The sequence below is a fragment of the Nematostella vectensis genome, chromosome 3 (genome assembly GCF_932526225.1).
Source record: "Nematostella vectensis chromosome 3, jaNemVect1.1, whole genome shotgun sequence".
Lineage (NCBI taxonomy): Eukaryota > Metazoa > Cnidaria > Anthozoa > Actiniaria > Edwardsiidae > Nematostella > Nematostella vectensis.
The window spans coordinates 16,686,537-16,702,885 of record NC_064036.1 but is presented as its reverse complement, the minus strand read 5'-3'; the positions used below and the strand labels follow the sequence as shown (position 1 = coordinate 16,702,885).

The following is a 16,349-nucleotide window of genomic DNA, read 5'->3' as shown; positions in this document are numbered from 1 at the left end:
ACCTGTAGAAAACACGTTACATGCAGTCAGGGGAGATATAGTAACCTGTAGAAAACACGTTACATGCAGTCAGGGGAGATATAGTAACCTGTAGAAAACACGTTAGATGCAGTCAGGAGAGATTTAGTAACCTGTAGAAAACACGTTAGATGCAGTCAGGGGAGATATAGTAACCTGTAGAAAACACGTTACATGCAGTCAGGGGAGATATAGTAACCTGTAGAAAACACGTTACATGCAGTCAGGGGAGATATAGTAACCTGTAGAAAACACTTTACATGCAGTCAGGGGAGATATAGTAACCTGTAGAAAACACGTTACATGCAGTCAGGGGAGATATAGTAACCTGTAGAAAACACGTTACATGGAGTCAGGGGAGATATAGTAACCTGTAGAAAACACGTTACATGCAATCAGGGGAGATAAAGTAACCTGAAGAAAACACGTTACATGCAGTCAGGGGAGATATAGTAACCTGTAGAAAACACTTTACATGCAGTCAGGGGAGATATAGTAACCTGTAGAAAACACGTTACATGCAGTCAGGGGAGATAAAGTAACCTGTAGAAAACACGTTACATGCAGTCAGGGGAGATATAGTAACCTGTAGAAAACACTTTACATGCAGTCAGGGGAGATATAGTAACCTGTAGAAAACACGTTACATGCAGTCAGGGGAGATATAGTAACCTGTAGAAAACACGTTACATGCAGTCAGGGGAGATATAGTAACCTGTAGAAAACACGTTAGATGCAGTCAGGAGATATTTAGTAACCTGTAGAAAACACGTTAGATGCAGTCAGGGGAGATATAGTAACCTGTAGAAAACACGTTACATGCAGTCAGGGGAGATATAGTAACCTGTAGAAAACACGTTACATGCAGTCAGGGGAGATATAGTAACCTGTAGAAAACACTTTACATGCAGTCAGGGGAGATATAGTAACCTGTAGAAAACACGTTACATGCAGTCAGGGGAGATATAGTAACCTGTAGAAAACACGTTAGATGCAGTCAGGAGAGATTAAGTAACCTGTAGAGAACACGTTAGATGCAGTCAGGAGAGATTTGGTAACCTGTAGAAAACACGTTACATGCAGTCAGGGGAGATATAGTAACCTGTAGAAAAAACGTTAGATGCAGTCAGGGGAGATATAGTAACCTGTAGAAAACACGTTAGATGCAGTCAGGGGAGATATAGTAACCTGTACCAGGTTAGTACCCAGGACTTGCAGGGGGGTGCGCAATCTTTGGTGTCATATAGAAAAAGCATAGTATTTGAAGTTTTCTTAATAAGAAATATCCCACTTTTTGGCCGTCAGGGGGGAGGGGGTGTGCACGCCCGGCTTATGATTGCTTAGATTGATAGAGACATACTAACGTTACTAATTTTTCCGTCTAGTTTATCGTCCAATAAATGCCTTCATTTGCGGTTAAAAAAAACTCAAATACATGTATGATACGTAGTATCTCTTACCACGCTGGCCATAGCCCAGGGTGTGGTCGGATTCGGGGCCAGTACCCCACGAGGGCGTGGGAGAGTTGCGCCTCGAGAAGTCGAAGTCGTCATCGGTCAGGTTTTTCCAGTCACAGAAGCTGGCCTCAAAATTGCATCTGCCCGGATCTTGAACTCCTGTAAAAGATCGTTATCATCAGAAAACTGTTTAATGACGTTTAGTCAGGGAAAACAGAGTCATCATCAGATTGAGAGAGCGAAAGGGGCAAGCTTCACGTAACTTGTACAGTTCTGTAAAGTATCAGCCTAAAGTTCAGGGTCAAGTTGTATGTGTGAGATCACTTTGTACCCGGTTAAATATAGACCAGAGGGAAGGTCTAGCGCGGGTAACCATTTTTGATAAACTAAAAAGAACCATTGCTGCATATAACAAGAAGCAAATGTTCAGCGCTCTTGGCAGGCGCTCCTCAAAGGTTCCTTTCAAACACACGCTCTTATAAGATTTTTTTTCCGCCTTCGGAAAAACAGGAAGCAACACCTCGAGCAAGGCCTTCCTCATGAAGCAGATATTTCAACCCGCTTGCTATCAGTGGTCGCGAAATATTTCCCTAATCAAGGTTTATGGCTCACCGCAGTTCTCCTCGTCACTACCATCAAGACAGTCTTTATTGAAGTCACACAACAGGTCCAAGGATATACACTCCCCCGATCGGCACTTGTACGACTCGGGCGTACAGCTCACATTCTCTGCAATACACAAAGCATTGTGTCAGACGGGATGTTGTCCATTAAAGAAAGGATTGGAGTATGGACTGTACTTAACTATGACGGCTACGCACACTTTTAAAATGAGAACAACGCTAAACCTTGGACGGAAAGTGGTTTTGAAGTCTCAGCCTCGTTTCCATTTTAACCACATGTATAAACTTGTTATCCATCTATAAGAACGGAATATAGGCACAGACCGCACTTGAATATGGGGGCGGACATAATCCATAAAATAACGACTAGCAATTGTTTAATTGAATAATTGGATATTGATTGCGAAGATATAATGACAAGAAAATAATGAAAAGAAGGTAACGATAAATGTATTATCATGAGACATAATTTTTATGTATTGATAAATGTCAAAGTATCTCACCGAAGGCCGCCGGTCTGCATTCCGGTGTGAAGGACACGTCATCGAGTGCGATGTCCCCCATGGCCGAGTTACCAGTGTGTTCAGCTTCAAATATTACCTGATAAGCATATATATTTTCAAAAAGTCTTTTCTTTACAATAACAATGTCAAATTCATATTCCAAAATGTAGTAAAAACGGTGTTTGTCGCGATTTTCATGTTTTTCCATACTTTAACCAGGATTGCAGTGATGGGCAAACCTAAAATCTATCGAATTACACGTATTTTCCTACTAGGAGTTGACTAGGTGTGTAGCAGTGTGCATAAGTCTCGAATGCAGTCATTTTCACGTATTTTTGTACTTAATAGTTTATTTAGTATAAGGCAGTATAGTATCTCCCTTCCCGGAATTACCGAGTTTTGTTTTGCAGTGTAGTATTGCTTCTCCTGTATTTTTCAATGCCATGAATGACCAAATTGTTTTCAACAGTGTTTAGGGAACTCTGAATGACCAAGTTGTGTTTAACAGTGTTTACGTACCCTGAATGACCAAGTTGTGTTAGCAGTGTTTACGTACCCTGAATAACTAAGTTGTGTTTAACAGTGTTTACGTACCATTAATGATCGAGGTTTGTTCAGCGGTGTTTACGTACCCTGAATGATCGAGGTTTGTTCAGAGGTGTTTACGTACCCTGAATGATCGAGGTTTGTTCAGAGGTGTTTACGTACTCTGAATGACCGAGGTTTGTTAGCGGTGTTTACGTACCCTGAATAACCAAGTTGTGTTAGCAGTGTTTACGTACCCTGAATGACCGAGTGGTGTTTAACAGTGTAACCTCTGCTCTCTTCCATATCTGACCCTGTGAACCCCTTTTCTCCCAAACCGTTCGAGTGGAGAACCAATCAACAAGCAGTACGCGAAGCTGACCCGTGTCCCAGCCATACATGTGATAGAAGAACCGAACCCTGCAAAGCCCCTCGTGGTTACCTGCAAGCATAGCGACAAATGTCAAGTCCGTAGCGCTCTTTTTCAGGTTTCCTGTGGTGTTTCAGATGTCCTGTGGTTGATGATGTGACGTCACCCGAATGTCTCCCCCATTCCCTCTTGCATCATTGCCGACTACAGGAACCCCGAACAAAACGCCAAGGACATCACGCTACTCTTTTCTATATTTATGTTATTACGACAATCAGCGTAAGGTAATAACAACGCATTAAATACCAACAATGTGTACTGACTGGTCTCAACGAATAATTTTCGTACTCACTTTAAAGTGGATATCAGAACAAAAAAGACATAACATCACATCCTGAAGTTACCTTGGAAACGAGGTGTGACGGCCAAACTCGCTTTCTCCGATGATCGTCCGCTGACCTCTACATAGATGTAATACCTCGAAGAGTTGCCCGTGTGATCACTACCTGGACCTTTATCAAAAAAAGGCACATAAACTCATTTTAAATGACCATTCATACTTAAACATACAAAGTACAGTACAGACTGAATGTATTTTAACATTTACCAACGTGGATTTGGCGTGGATTCTGAGTGGGTTCTGCGTGCGATCCACGCACTTTTACTGCGTGGAAAACTAGTGAGTGGAGTCCACTCATTGCGTGGAATTTTCCTTTGTTATGCAGTTTATTGTGTGGATAGTAATTGAAGTGTACAGTGGTGTGACCAGAACGCATAATAACGAAACTCGACCCAACGCTTGATTACTCGGATAAGTAACAGCTCGCTAACAACAAAATCGAGATATCGTAGATATTTACGGAAAACTAGCATCGACCGAAAGCTCTGAAAAGATCCGAAATAAAGTACTAAACAAATTCTACTTTTTCGTTAAACTTTAACATATAGAGATCGTCTTAGGCCTGATGCACACTGGCGATATAACGACATAACAACATAAGAATTTGACATAATGGCATAAGGGAAAAAACATGTTTTTTCTTTTATGTCGTTATCTCCACGTTATTATGTCGACGTTATTGCCATAAGTCGCACCCTTCACACTTGAAAATAAGTACATAAGAATGCGCGCGCCTATCTTGTTATGTCATTATATTGCCAGTGTGCATCAGGCTTTACTCGCCGCCCATAAAAGCAGATATTATTAAAGAAGAGCGTAAACCGTGTTCAAACTAAAACAACATTTTGCCGAGAACCCAGTCAAGTGCTCGAATGATCAGAACATTGCCGAATCGCCAAACCTAGTGCAAGTAAATAAACGATGATTTTTCGCTAACAATAAACATACTTATTTGACTGAATTCTGATAACATACGTGACTTGAGATCAAGGAGCAACAAACTCGGGCAAACAACATGGCGCTCCGTTGGGCGTTCGAAACGGTGCGAACGATGTTTGTAAATACTGCCGAAACCAGAAGAAACGTCACTTTTCGGTTTCGGTACGGTACTTAATATTCCCCATACATATCGACGCAATTTTTTCTTGTGATTAGATAAAATGAAGAAATAAATTTATGTGGACAAGGAAAATTCAAAATGTCGAACAAGAAGTTGCCATACTTTCGAATTTTTTTTGTCGCCCGTGACGGCGAGACTAGGACACAAAGACAATACAGTCTGTCAGAACTTCGCTGTTCCTATCCGCGCGCTATACTGAAATCGCAAAGATGTTCATATATAAATAGTGTTTGGGTTCTTTTAGTCTAATTCGGTACGGCTTTAGCTGTTAGATTTTTCTGGAAATTATGCGACTTGTGTTATCGATTCCTTCGCACGACGCGGCTTGTTGTTTTTTAAGCGTGCCGCAATCGTTGCTTTATTAGCAAGTCTTCGTCATGTTTGTTTACGTAAAATTCTTCGACCGGGCTCAGATTCCTTTTTTGTTGTTTTCTAATAAAGCTTTATTTCCAAAAGTAATAAAAAGAGATTCAAAAGCCATTTAGGCGCATGTTCGTAAAGTGTGTCCCCGGGTTTGGTTTTAGATTTGTCAACTGACTAAAAAAGTCCTTGATGTGAGAGAATGTGTGACATTCCTATTGTCTTCAATCGGCGACATTACGGATTGCAGAATATCAAAGTATAAAAATAAACATTGACAGCACAACGACAGGTACACATCAAATAGTGTCAAAAGTCTACTTCTGGCTTAAAATTGGCATGTGAACTACAATGAAGAGTTGAATTCTGCCGCTTTGATGCCATCTTTAAAAAAACTCTAAAGTTCAGTTTTAAAGAATTTTTAATTTCGACGTCGCCATATTTAATTCCCCTCGATCTAAATCGTCATCTTCCTCGCTAATTCTTCGCTAGAAGTCCTTGCTAAAGCATCAGTCTCCATCGGCGATGTCTATAGAGACTAACGAAAACATTTGAGCGGAATTTTCGCCCCATGACAGGTAATCCGGAATCCGGAATCCATGAAAAAATGAGATATGGAATCCCCTAGATTTTAATCAAAATAACTAGACCTTTTTAGACTTGTGCTGTGACATACACCAGTGGATTGGATCACATATATGCCATTTCTAGCAAGTGAATATCTTTAACCTAGAAAATAGAATTTTTTTTACTTGGACATGACTGGACTCTGATAGGGATGATATGCATAGCTTTTTCAGAAAAAAATGCCCAAGAAAACATCAGATTCAGGCAAGGTTTTGTGATAAGATTACTTTGACGGTGAATATACAGGAAAAGTACCAAAAGTGACACTGCTGCTTTGAATTTATAAAGGCAAATATTTTTATAGAATTTGGGCTCCCTGTGGTTTCCCTAATGGTTTTAACATAAGAATTATCTGTTAGAATATCAGCCATAACTTAAAGGAGGCTTGTTTGTATATCAAGCAGAATTTGCCTTCACTGTTGTATGCACCTAAGCTTGCAAAAAATGCATTGTTCTCAGGCAGTGAGGCAAGCATGATTTTTAGGGTGTGTTGGTAAACACATTGACCCCTGAACCGGCCTGTACCGTCTTTGGGAAGTACCCACAACCCAAAAAATTCCCCAAAGTCAGGTGGTTTTTTATAAGTCTTTTCACCCCGAAGCCAAACGAATCAATTCCAGGTCATACAGACCCAGAATAGCAGTGTAAACAATTTTGCAATCAATTTGGTTTCAGAAAAGACACCATTTAGGAGAGCTGTGGTGATTCATTAGAAAATTATTTTCTCATCCGGGCAAAGCCAAACAAGAAAAAATCATCATGAATCCACCTTTGCTTGCAAATATCCATAAGCAAGGCACTCAATTATGCCCCAAAAGACTTCATGATGTCCTGAGACACTTTCCTAATATGCTCATAGCTGTATTTTTGATGAAAAATACAAGCAACCATCAACTTGTGCTGGCTTCAGCACATCGACGAGGGATTAAAAGTGGGGACCGCAAAGCACTGTTGGAAAGCTTGGATACCGCTGACTAGGTGCAGCTGTGTTTGACTTTGACGGGCTGTATAAAACTCAGAATAGGGGGGGAGGTATCTGTTTTCAGTCTGTTTTTTGTAAATTCAGCTCCAAAAAAGCCAGGAGTCAATGGGTTAAAACTGACTATGCTATGGTTGCCACTTCTGTAACCAGTCTTACCGGCAAAATTAAGAATTAAAAAAACAGACTGTGTTTATCTTGTTACCAGTGTAACCAGTCTTACCGGTATAACCAGTCGGCGTAGAACCTCGATTTCGGGTCCACTCCATCTCGTCATTTTGCGCCTGGATCCAGCCACAGAGGCCTGGGTCCTCAAAGGTGCAGTTGGTGTAGTTAGCGCATCCTGTCTCGTCCCATCCATCGCCACAGTCGTCCACGAAGTCGCAGAGTTGGCCGTGCGAGATGCACTTTGCCAGGGTGGCATTACGTGCAGGGTTAGGGCAGAGCACGTGGTTCTTCGCGGGACAAACTGGGGTGACACCTTTAGGAGAGAGGTAAACCATGTCAGGGACTATTCCCGCATTTTACAGTTAGGCACTTAGAGAAATGGCCAGTTTAGGCCCTGGCGCTCTGACCGGGTTTTCTGTGGTGGAGGGGAAATGTGACGTCACAGGAAACCCACTAGGTGCACATTAAACGTGGTATAACGCCAGGGCCTGGGCTTAGAACCCTCATTCCTATTTTCAAGACATATTTGGTGATGAGCAACAGCAAGGTATGCTATCAGCTTGAAAAGCCGCACGGATAGAGGAAGGTTCACCTTGACATACAACCGCAGCCGTCTTGTTCGCTGTGCATCTGAGTTCGTCTGACCAGCCGCTAGACGCGCATGCGCTAACCGCATTCTCTCCTCCACTGCAGATCAGGCTTTCAAAGCCAGCGGTCTTCCCTGTCGTGTCAGTACCTATTTACGAAGAAGTGCAGATCATTGATCTATTCCAGGAATTGATTATAATACGCTGCAAGTAAAGTGTGTCGATAAAAACTCTCACACAAAGCTTTTTTTCGATACTATGAAGAAAAGAAAGGGTTTGTTTCACAAAATATTGAATGTAAATTCCGTTATAAATAGTTTGTAATTGCTCTCATTAAAATCATTCTGACATAAGCTTATACTGTAAGTACATTTTTATGCTCCAGTGCGAGATGCACCTTTCGAAAACTCTCTTGTTGATGATTTTTACCCGTTAGGTTATTGTACTGAATATTTACTTTTATAATCTCGTGTTTGGTTTCTCTATAACATTCTAGACGGTCTTTGTGTTGTTTTTGGTACTAATCAATTATTGTTTCCTCTGCGTTTGGTTGAGAAAACTATAATAGTACACGAATTTCTTAGATAAACCTTGCTTCTGAGGAGAGATATGACATTGACACAGCTATAAGTGTGATATTGACATCATCAATCAAAATTTATTACATTTATAGTAGTGTTTTACCAGAAACTAAAACACTCGTATTTTCCATATCTAGCGACCTAACGACACCGATGTAGCTCCCACAGCACAAGGTCGTTTGGTCAGCGGAACAACGAGCCATAGGTCTAAGATTCTCACCATCTCCCCCATCCTTTGGGGATTTAACGATTACAGCAGATTTCCTGCTTGCGAGCATGCAGTGCTGCTAAACTATATAAACTACCTGAGGTGGCACAGGTAGAGCGGAGATGATTTAAGATAATGAGCAATAACTGTCTTTCAAGTAGCATTGAGATAAAATCGAAGCTAATGAATCTATAACTGAACGTACCGTTATTGGTGCTTTTACTGGCATTAACAAAACCCAGCTCCCGGCAAACAACATCCGCGGTGGCCTGGGTCCAATAATCACTGCATACTCTCCCCCAGGAGCCGTTATAGTACACGGTCACCTCACCAGCGTTAAAAGTGTCACCGTCATCTAGACGTATATAGCCAGGCTCTGTTCAATAGTAAAGAAATGTAAAACAGTCATTGTTCTGGGTAATGGTCCATGCTAAGCGCACACCATCTGTCATGTTACTATAGTTACCTAACCGCTGACAGCCTTCTGAGAAAGTGATGTCATCTAAGGCGATGTCGCCTCTGTAACTTGAGCCACGGACGCCTTCCAGAACGATCTAAAACAGTTTAGCACAAAGGATCATTTAGATGGTCAAGGATTCTCAGCGCCATGGTACCGTCCGTGGCCCTTCATTTTATGACAGTGGTGCTGCCAGAGGTCGCGATGGTAGGGGTGATTACGAGATACTTATTAAAAATTTAGGCGTAGAAATATAAAGGCGTTGGAACATCTGTAGATGAAAAATATTGATGATGTGGCTACCCACGAAGCCGTAAAAACAAAACAAGGAAAATAAGAAAAAAAATACTCGTTTATTTCAATAAATCAAAAAATGCCTCATGCGAGCCGACTTCTCCACCAATGAAAATTTGTGGTTGCGAGCAGTTTTTTTGTGCTTTTACGTTTTTTATCCAGACTCGTGCGCACTAACAAAGGTTTTAGAGCACCTTTCCCAGAAAGGTTTTTGGGAGTAAACGTTCTCCTGGGAAACACAATCCTCCCGTCAGAATCCTCTCCTGGGAACCACAATCCTCCCGTTCCTCGTGGCGACTGGGCACGAGTTCGTGTTGTCTCTCTTGTATAGAGTACAGGCGCATACCCAGGAATTGCTAAGGGAGGGGGGGGGGGGGGTGCGCCGGCAATGATATCAGCGGAAGCACCGACAGCCAACCCAAGTGCCTTTATACAAATCAGGAGAAAATTATAAAGCAAATTTCTTGCGCACAAACCTGAAACTCCCGGCTGCTGTCGAACACGACTTGCTTCATCACCCACATGTTGCCGAGCTGTGATGTGATTGAAAGCTTGGTGACGTCATGCCCAATGACTGGCGCTTGGACGATATTCAGCTGACCAATAGCATTGCCGTACATGTGGGTAAAGAAAGTTGCCTGGTGACAAACGAAAAGTTATCAGGACAGAAAGCGGTGCATGCGACAAAAGTATGACAATGCAATGACAATGAGTTTTAGGAATAACATCCTTAATCAAGAAATGTGCACTGTTCTCTTGGTTTCATTTGAAACTATTTATCAGAATAAAGGAATGTCGGTTATGCCCAATCTATCCCTTCCTCGTTTTTGTGCGTCTGTCTTGGTAATATATTGATGTATTGCCTTATTTAATAATACATTCCCCGCTTTGCCCAGCCGTTTTAGCTCGATTAAGCTATTTGCTATTTGCCAAATTATAAATATAGATTTTTCTCTTAAATATTAATAATTACTATTGTAACTAATAAAGTTGTTGTTGTTGTTGTTGCAAAAGAATAGGAAAGAAAGACAGATCAACGTGATCAGTGGCAGATTTAGGCATTAAAGAAGGGTGAGGATAACGATAAAAGGCGTGCATAACGAGCCAGAAACGTGACCTAGCATTACCAATCCCCCCTGGACCCGTCTTACGTTGCATGGATTCCTTGGATCCACTGGGCGAAGGGTCGGGCTGACCAATCTTGCTTTATTTCCTTCCCTATTCGGATCTGAGGTCTCGATGTATATATACCAGCCTATAATGTGTATATAAGGTCACGGATTAACCAATGAGAAAATTTTACACCCCGGCTCGCACTAGAACAATTGAAATGTGTCAGAAATGTTATCAGAAACCAAAATTTCATAAGTTGTGAATCAGCCGATAGAAATGGATGCTTTTTTCGCATTTGGGATTTCGCTAGGATGACAAAATGGCTCTGTGCGATACTTGGAAGGATGATGATGATGAATGAGGATGAGGATGAAATAGCTCGTACCTGTGCCATTGACTGTGGTGTGATCACTGCTTGGGCCAGTGTCTAATGATGCCGTACTTCCCTTGTGTCGTGTCCACTGGAAATCACTATCTGAGGACTGAAGCCACTGACAGAACCCTTGCTCAAAATCACAAGGGAATACTGGTAACCCATCTAAAAACAAAATATTTTTGGTTACAGTGGGATGTTCCGAACCAACATCAATCGTACTCCATACTTTATAAAAGTTTTTACCTGGGCCAGATGGCGCGGTAGTATTTGGTGCACCAGGTTCTGAACCTGTTAAAACAAGTATAATCAATTTAATAACTTGATAGCTAAAGAACTGATAGTGATAACAAAAACAACAAATCTTGCTGCCTTTATGAGTTTTGACGGGAATTACAGTATATGCACGAGCATACACTATAACATGCGAAATTTAGATTATTTTTCAATAGCGTTATTTTGTATGATTTTAAAGTCAAAACATTTTCCTCTTACTTGTTTCAGCTCCGAAAATATCCCCCCTCCCCCGTCACATTTAGTAATTTTTTGGAGCCCTATCTAAAAACAAAAACATCTGTTTGAATATTCAGGATAATGCTGGAAGTGTAAGTGGAAGTGTTTCAAAACCAGAAACTTGCTATTTAGGCTAAAAATCGAGAAAACTGGAGACAGCCGTGCAGCGAGTTTTTTTTTTCCCTCCTTTACCGGAAGCCGGGCAAGTAGACACAGCGTCAGGATAAAATTCAACATTTACGAAAATTTTAGGGCTTCGTTTTTACGCATCCGGAATGTGCAGGTGTTTTATTTGCGAAAGTCGTGGAAACAAATTTCACCTGCATATATCCCTAAAAAATAACATGGGGGACGGGGCAGATTTAGCAAATGTCAGAAGAATATGTCAATCGCATATTAGCCAAAGTCCGAATGATATACAGAAAAAAGTTTAGTTCTTTAGATGTTTAGGCAGCCTTCCTTCTGAACGAATATTTGGTAGAAAATGATTGTTGGGTGCCTTTGAGTGCGTAGAGGACCAAGAGTTTTAATTTTATTTCAATTTACCAGCCATCTGCTTTATATTATGCCCCCCCCCCCTCCTTCCCCTCCCACACACACACACGCCCACTTCAATAGTTTCTGGATAAACGGGTTAGACATTTCAGTTAAAATAAAAGAGAAAATGTTGTATTACCTGCTACATCTCGACGTTTTCTACTTTTTGTCTCTCCTGTAAGAGAAAAACATGATATTGAATCAAGAAGAAATATACATAATTACAGGTCGAAGCTCTTATGGGTGGCCTTGAAGATAGAACATTTTGTGTTAGGCAGCTGGCCTTTGAGAATAAGCTTTCTATACTTAGCAACTGGTGACTTACAACAACTGAATTCTATCTTTATTTAAATTATACATGCCTTTTAAAATCAACAAGGACTGGGTACTCATTTTAGATGTCTTTATCAAGAGTGCATTTCTGTTGTTTGTGTTGATAAAGTTGCAATGAATACAATATGCTGCTGAGTGAAGCTTTGCAGACTAAGCTCTTAGTGCTTGCTTAATGTGGGTGCATTGATTAGGCAGAGAAGAAGAGAAGAGAAGAGTTTGGAATCCCATAGTTTATGTGAAGACTGCAGGGACTTAAAATTGTGAAGCTGCTCATAAAATGTCCAAGCGCCTCTGTTCAATAATAATTCAATCACGCATGACACATAATTCATTCATCACTCATTCACCCATGACACATATCTCACCACAGTCCAAGGGTATCCCCATCAACTCGATTCCAGCAGAATGAGCAAAATCAATAATTTGCTTGAATACATCATCACATAAATCTGGAGCTGGGGAAAACTTTCTGGAAATAAAAATGTAAAAAATGGTCAATTCTATATAGACTTTATCAAGAAAGACAAATTAATTGCTCCTAACTACAGAACACAACTGACATATACTGTATAAGTAGGCACATACACATACAGTACCAAGGAATTGGTCCTGCAAATAGTGATTTGACCACCTTTGGGTGGCTAAAGGTGGGTCTGTGTTTCTCCAAATAAGAAAATGACCATTAGGCATGGTTATGCCTCCCAGTTTTAAGTCTCTATACCTGGCGGACCAGGATTAGAATCAGTCCCTCATGATCCTTCAGGAAAATAAAATATAATTTGAAGTTGTGTCTTGACTGTTTTCTCTCGAGGGACTAAACCCCTTTCTGTGCCACAATTCCCCTTAACAACACACAAGGCTAATATAGTAATGTAACTAGCTTTATTATATACAAATTATATGTTATTTTCCTGAAGGATCATGAGGGACTGATTCTAATCCTGGTCCGCCTGTGCTCTATATCATGCCTCTTCCCCCTAAAGTTGTTTAAAAAAATGCTTATTAGGTCCCAACCGTTTGACTTTTGAGGGAGGGGGAGGGGGGGGGCTTTTTGAATTTTTGAAAAAAAAATATCCTGCACCAATTGGTGGTAAAATATCCTAGACCAATTGGTGGATATGAAAAATATCCTGTATCGGGGGGGGGGGGGGGGTGGGGGGGGGGTGGGGAGAGGGGGGAGGAGAGGAGGGCTAGATTTTCAGCTCGTTTCTGTGAGCCCGCGGTGCATCTACACTCAGGGCAAGGTTCATATGGAATGATACAGATAGTCTTTACTATTAACAAAACACCTACCACCAAAACACTTGCAAGGTCAACGAGGCCTAGGTTGACACTAATGGAAGAATTCTTTGAATGATATTAAATGACTTTGCTGCAATTTGATTGGTTTCAGAGGAGTAAAATTTCAAAATCACCAACAAGGCCTAGGTTGACACTAATGGAAGAATTATTTGAATGATATTAAATGACTTTGCTGCAATTTGATTGGTTTCAGAGGAGTGAAATTTCAAAATCACCATTCAGTGAATGTCTTGTGTCATATTAATAAAATATAAACATACATATATATATATAAATATAAACATTAAAAAAATTGCATTGCTTGTACGTAACATTTGGGATATATACTACAAAGTGGATGTCGAAAATGTTTCGAAATTTCAAGCCGCTTCATGGGCTTGTCTTCTCTTTTTATAATTATCTCTAGTAGCTTTAGGTACGGTCACCCTCCCCTTTAGAATCAGTACTATGCCCCCCCGACACACCAACCCCGGGTAAAAATAGTTCACAGGAGTACAGATTTTTTTCATTTTCATTAAATAATATGCACAAATATATTTGTATGGCAATTTTGTAACCTTAAAAATACCTGTGAAACGTATTTCCAAAGGATTCCTATTTTTGGTTCAACTATAAAGTCCATGCAACTCTTTATAGACAGAAAGATATGTCAGTTTAAGTAAACATCAGCCCCATACATTCATGCAAAACCTTTTCACCAGCTTTAGATTTACTTAAAAAAAATATCCTGCAGGCCTATTACTTGGGAAAAAAAAATCTTGCACCCCAAATGCTTTAAAAAAATTTTTTCTATGCACCAAAAAAAGCTTACCCGCCCACCCCTCAAAAGTCAAATGGTTGACTTTTGAGGGGGGGGGGGGGGGGGGGGAGGCTGTATCCTGCCCTGGCTATACACTGTGCTGCTACACACTGAATAAGTCATCCAGTACCTACAATTTGCAATTCAGTTAGGCCATCAGAACTTTGTCACAAAATAAAAAATAATTGGATTCAATCAGCACAATCCAGACACGTGATCTCTTAGTCATATGGATAAAGCAGATAAAGTAGATTTAATTGCTCACGTCTAATCTTGCATCTCATAGAAATCTTCTTTCACAGTTTCGTAAAAACTAAAAGAAAACAGAATACTTCGATACCAAAAGAAATGCTAAAACTACCCTCAAAAGCAATACTGTATTCTGCTCATCAAAAGTTAAAAGTTAAAAAGATAATATATATTAAAAAAAAGCTATTAATGTAAAAGATTTTTAAAACACTTATGTCATACCACCAACGAGTGAAGAGCAGATTTGAAAAGCAAACTACAGTAGAAGTCCTTTATAAATTGAATTGTAATACGTATGATGTATGTGTTTCCGAATTGATTTTTTTAGAAAGATCTCTCGGATAAGTGGGATAATGATTACGTTTCTATGCCGAAATACCGGATCTTCAGCTTCCCATATACCTGCAGGCAGATGTTTATAAAAGATTTTGAAAAACCCTGCAGGGACTGGAACAAATAACACATTGTAGCAAATTCGGTTCAACTTCTTGTCCTAGTAAAAAATGTTTCTATGCGGAATTGCCTGTTTGAAAAACAAACTGGTAAATAGTAGTAAAATGCTCCACGAAAAAAAAAAATCAATTCATATATTAATCCAGCTTTTAGAGACGCAAAATTCCTTATGAGTGACATATTATACGGAAAAGCCTTTTAGTGAGTTAGACAATTTTAGAAAAGTGAACTAACGCGTATCAAATTATTTTCACAAGCGAACACAAATAACAACATCATATTATTCTAAACACTTCGATAATATGTACATTTCATACAAAAAACGTTCGGTGTACCCTATATCATTTTATAACCGTGCGTGAAATCAGTTAGGGCAAACATACACACTAAAAGACGGTCTGTCTGCAAAATACTTACATTTTCTTAGCCCAACTTGGCAAACGGTTAAGTTCATTTACTGAAATAGTTCCGGCGCAAGTTGCGATTCCCTTGCTTTCGTCGCAGGAACAATTCGAAGGGCATTCTTGCGCCGATCCAAAACATAAACATGGCGGTTGCAAGAAGGCAACGAAGCAAGCAATTACCCACAAAACACGTTTGGATGTTAACCTCGACATGTTGTTAAGTATCCCGTGTTTCTTTAATGCAATCCTTGTAATTCTGAGCGATGAGGCTGTTTTACTTCGACATCCCGAAGTAGGACAGCGATTAGCAAAATTGAGTGGACATCAACTGAACCAACACGGAGGTTCGACACTAAAATACCTCCGAATAATCTGCCAAATCCGCGAAAAAATAACGCAAACAGGATTTTACACAAAAGTAATATCCCAAGAGCATGGAAAATATTGCAGCAACGTAATCAGAAACATGATTTCCTTGGGCGAGCTTCCCTAAAACGAAGCGAAGTCGATATTACCCTTTGACATAAGTGGAGAGAAGTATCTTGTGCATAAATTAATTCTAGCAATTTCATGACGAATCTTTCTATAAATAGATTCTTTTTGTCATTCACTTTACATAAAAGCAGAGGGAAAACTCATACATATAATGGTTTTAGTTTTTTGATGTGGAGGGTCGATTTAACTCGGCATGGAAGTGTTTTTGTTTTTTTTCCTCGGCGAAAAATCACACGATTTTAAATGTCACACGATACTTGAAATTATAAACTTCCGTATGGTAACGAGCAAGATAAGGTCAAAACAACAGAACAAGATTGTTGCTAGCGTTTACCAATAAAGAATTTGGTTTTAAGTGACAGTGTGTCCAAATGCAGTGTCAAATACACCTTTAAAATCGGCCAACACAAAGAAAAACAGAGCATAATATTTAGTGTGTTCAGGGCTCGCAAAGGGGGGGGGGGGGGCAGTTGTAAAAGGCTATAAAACAGGGGAGGGGAA

General features: G+C 40.1%; 1 protein-coding gene across 1 annotated transcript in view; it reads right to left on the bottom strand.

Moving 5' to 3' along the window:
- LOC5514231 overlaps positions 1–15,901 on the bottom strand; it is a 44,938-nt gene extending 29,037 nt beyond the window's left edge. The window contains exons 1-16 of the mRNA XM_048725812.1: positions 15,367–15,901; positions 12,512–12,615; positions 11,953–11,988; positions 11,010–11,054; positions 10,776–10,928; positions 10,429–10,532; positions 9,754–9,915; positions 8,993–9,080; positions 8,732–8,902; positions 7,743–7,886; positions 7,206–7,463; positions 3,901–4,008; positions 3,384–3,568; positions 2,602–2,698; positions 2,088–2,204; positions 1,479–1,634 (exon numbers count right to left, since the gene is read on the bottom strand). Of these exons, the coding sequence (XP_048581769.1) occupies positions 1,479–1,634; positions 2,088–2,204; positions 2,602–2,698; positions 3,384–3,568; positions 3,901–4,008; positions 7,206–7,463; positions 7,743–7,886; positions 8,732–8,902; positions 8,993–9,080; positions 9,754–9,915; positions 10,429–10,532; positions 10,776–10,928; positions 11,010–11,054; positions 11,953–11,988; positions 12,512–12,615; positions 15,367–15,566 (2,128 nt within the window). The 5' untranslated portion in view covers positions 15,567–15,901. The remainder of the gene's footprint in view (positions 1–1,478; positions 1,635–2,087; positions 2,205–2,601; positions 2,699–3,383; positions 3,569–3,900; positions 4,009–7,205; positions 7,464–7,742; positions 7,887–8,731; positions 8,903–8,992; positions 9,081–9,753; positions 9,916–10,428; positions 10,533–10,775; positions 10,929–11,009; positions 11,055–11,952; positions 11,989–12,511; positions 12,616–15,366) is intronic.
- Between the last annotated feature and the right edge of the window lie 448 nt (positions 15,902–16,349).